Source organism: Austrofundulus limnaeus, unplaced genomic scaffold, assembly GCF_001266775.1.
Source record: "Austrofundulus limnaeus strain Quisiro unplaced genomic scaffold, Austrofundulus_limnaeus-1.0 Scaffold721, whole genome shotgun sequence".
NCBI lineage: Eukaryota > Metazoa > Chordata > Actinopteri > Cyprinodontiformes > Rivulidae > Austrofundulus > Austrofundulus limnaeus.
This window is the reverse complement of record NW_013953123.1, coordinates 211,254-214,165: the sequence shown is the minus strand read 5'-3', so window position 1 is coordinate 214,165 and position 2,912 is coordinate 211,254. Positions and strand designations below refer to the sequence as shown.

Sequence of the window (2,912 nt, the reverse complement as noted above, 5' to 3'; positions counted from 1 at the left end):
CCCTCACTCCAGAATTCTGGTGTTGTATGGCAATTATTTCTATTACAGATCATTTTATTTAACACTTGTGTTTTCACCTGATTTCAACCGTTATTGAACTCGTATTTCCTTACAAGCTAATTAGGGAAGACTTCACAGCCAGGGACCCGGCATGCCTGCCGGTGGTCTCAACCCGAGGCCAAGCCTCTGAGTGTGTTTTTAACTCCCGAGGGGAGATTTTATTTTGGAAAGAGGAACCGGATACGGCTTGAATTTTTCTGGCTTGGATTGAAACAGACGAAAGTTTCCTGAAAAAACACCTGTTCGCCAATGACCGGTAAGTGAGCCGACATCAGTTCCCTGACTGATTGGAGGCGAGCCAGCTCCTACCCCGAGGGTGCCTTAAGAAGTCATCACCAGGTAAAACTGACGTGTTCGGAGTGACGTGTCATGTGGACCCTGAGCTTAGAAAAGACGTGCAGTTCCGGTTGACCCCCACTTTGATAAAAGTAAAAGTCGTAGTAACATACTACTTACTTTCCTCCTTTCCTTGTTCTTAATTTGACAAAACTTAAGCTAAAAGTGCCAGTAAAATTGTTTGGTTAACATCAGAACTGACGTTCCATATAATTAATCTGAGTTGATGTGAATTGAAATTCGGACGTGGGTTTTCAATCATTATCTGATTAAAGAACTGAGTGGTTCTCTTCCACGGTTGGAATGACCTGTCATGGCCTAAATAGAGGTCAGTTTGTGATAGAGTTCCTGTCCTCTTGTCAGGCCTGTCTGAGGCCTGCTTCGAGGCAATAAATCTTGTTTCTTCACTCGTGGTGACCCCTACAATGACTTATCGCGAGAACAAACGTATTCACGCGTGACTTTAATAGCATTTCTTACTTAATGGAAACACCGCAGTTGCGAAACTGTGTTTTTTCTACATTAACAGAATATTGACAAAGTTTTGCGCACATTTGCAATGGAAACACAGCTACTTTAAGGTGGAACTTACCCCCCTGTGAAAGGATAACTCTGCCCCAAGGCAAATTTGAAAAATGCCAACAAAGTGGGCAGTGCCAGGAGACTGAGGGGCACGGCCTAAAGTGTGTGGGTGTGAGYGAGGAGGTGTGGCCAGGAAGAGAGAAAGTTGTTTTCTTTTTGTTTTGTTTTTTTAAAGACGAGACACGTGACAGCTAGCTTTAGCTTAATTTGACAAGCTATCATTCCTGAAAACATTTCTGAATGGTCTAAATAAATGACTTTGTAAAAAGTAAAGTTTTATCATATACATGCAAACTCACATTTAGCTGTTACAACATGTAATAATGTAAAGTTCAGGCAAAAAAACTGTTAAAATATGATTTTGGTCCAAAACACAACAGAAAGAATATATTTATATTTACATGAAGTGCTCCAAAATCTCCTGATAGCTGCATTGACCCTGGCCTTGATAAAACACAGTGGACCGACACCAGCAGCTGACATGGCACCCCAGACCATCACTGACTGACAACAATTCTTGTTGTGCAGCGTTTTCTGCCACACTTTTTCCTTCCCACAGACTTCCCACTGAGGTGCCTTGATACAGCACTCTGGGAACGCTCTTAAAATAAGTTATGGTGCATCCCTAGGTAATACTGTTTTACACCAAAAACTCTGAGCTGGGCCTAAAGTTAMCTCACTGTTAGTCCAAAGATGCAGCAGACAGTCACACAAGGAAATCCAAAACTAACAGTTATTTTAGTTTTGTTATAATGAATAAGAAAAGTAAAGTCTGGTCTGACCTGGCAGCCGACACCTGGGCCTGGTCCTCATCCTCTGAGTCACTGTGGATGGTGATGATGCTGACGGCGGGACTGGGCGTGTCAGAGATGATGATTGGCTGAGACTGGTCACCAAGTGAAGAGGTGCTGTGGACCACAGTGGTGGCTGACGCCACTGATGCTGCAGGCCTGGGAGGGCAGGAGAAAACCACACTTTTATGTCTCCAAACATTTTAGTCCAGAAAAACAGACCCAGACCCAGTTCTGATCCAGAACAGGACAACWGATACCTGGCTCTGCCGTCACCCTGTTGAACCTTTGACCTCTTGCCCTGCTGCGATCGTGTTTGAGGCGCTCCTGAGCCGTGATTGTGGGCGGCGGCGTGACGGCTCACACCGGAGTCCTGCTGGTTGATCCCATCAAACTGGTTGCCATGGCGACCTCTGAGAAAGATGAGGTACGAGTAGAGGAGTAATCAGAACCCTCTGCAGGACATCCTGAACCGTCCTGTCTGACTGAACCCACCTCCACCCTGGAGCTTGTTGAGGGTCCGGCACCGGAGCACCCATGGGTGACTCCGGTACCACGGCCTGGCTGGGATTGTGGAGGGACACGCCCGGCATCTGCTGCCATGTGGACGGGATGAGGATCTGCTGTGTTCCTGCTGGCCAGCCCTGCTGTTTAACAAGCAAGTATGAGTTCAGAGGCCTGTTTCACAGAAGTCAGGTTTATAAACCTGGAAGATACTTTTGAACAACACTTGAACTTGTAAACAAGTTGAAATGGTTGCTCAAACCTCAAGCTAACTTAAACATAGAGCTGGGTGGTATACCGACTCATACCAAACAAGTTTTATTTTAGTACAGTGGTACCTTGACTTAAGAGTGTCCTAACTAACGAGTTTTTTGAGATGCAAGCAGTCTCTCAGATATATTTTTGCTTTGAGTTAAGAGCTAAAATTTGGGTTACGAACGAACTTCACACGCCCCACCGCTAGATGGCGCCACGAACGCAAGAGTGAACATCACAACAGGTGTTTACCGTCTCAGTAAGCTTTAAGCAGTTAGCTCGAGGTTAAACCATTTGTGTTCCACTCGCAGTTATTTTTATAAAACTTCACGAACCAGTTTTTGCCAACTATGGGACCAAAAAAAGGTGAGAGCAAAGGATGGC

At 45.2% G+C, this 2,912-nt stretch overlaps 1 protein-coding gene across 3 annotated transcripts in view; it reads right to left on the bottom strand.

The window, feature by feature from the left end:
- The window catches only part of hipk1a (homeodomain interacting protein kinase 1a), a 39,036-nt gene that overhangs the window by 12,191 nt on the left and 23,933 nt on the right, over nt 1-2,912 (bottom strand). For 2 of the 3 annotated variants that reach the window (XM_014028157.1, XM_014028159.1), the window contains exons 11-13: nt 2,265-2,416; nt 2,030-2,182; nt 1,761-1,928 (exon numbers count right to left, since the gene is read on the bottom strand). In XM_014028157.1, the coding sequence (XP_013883611.1) occupies nt 1,761-1,928; nt 2,030-2,182; nt 2,265-2,416 (473 nt within the window). The remainder of the gene's footprint in view (nt 1-1,760; nt 1,929-2,029; nt 2,183-2,264; nt 2,417-2,912) is intronic. The other variant, XM_014028158.1, reaches the window with a different exon arrangement.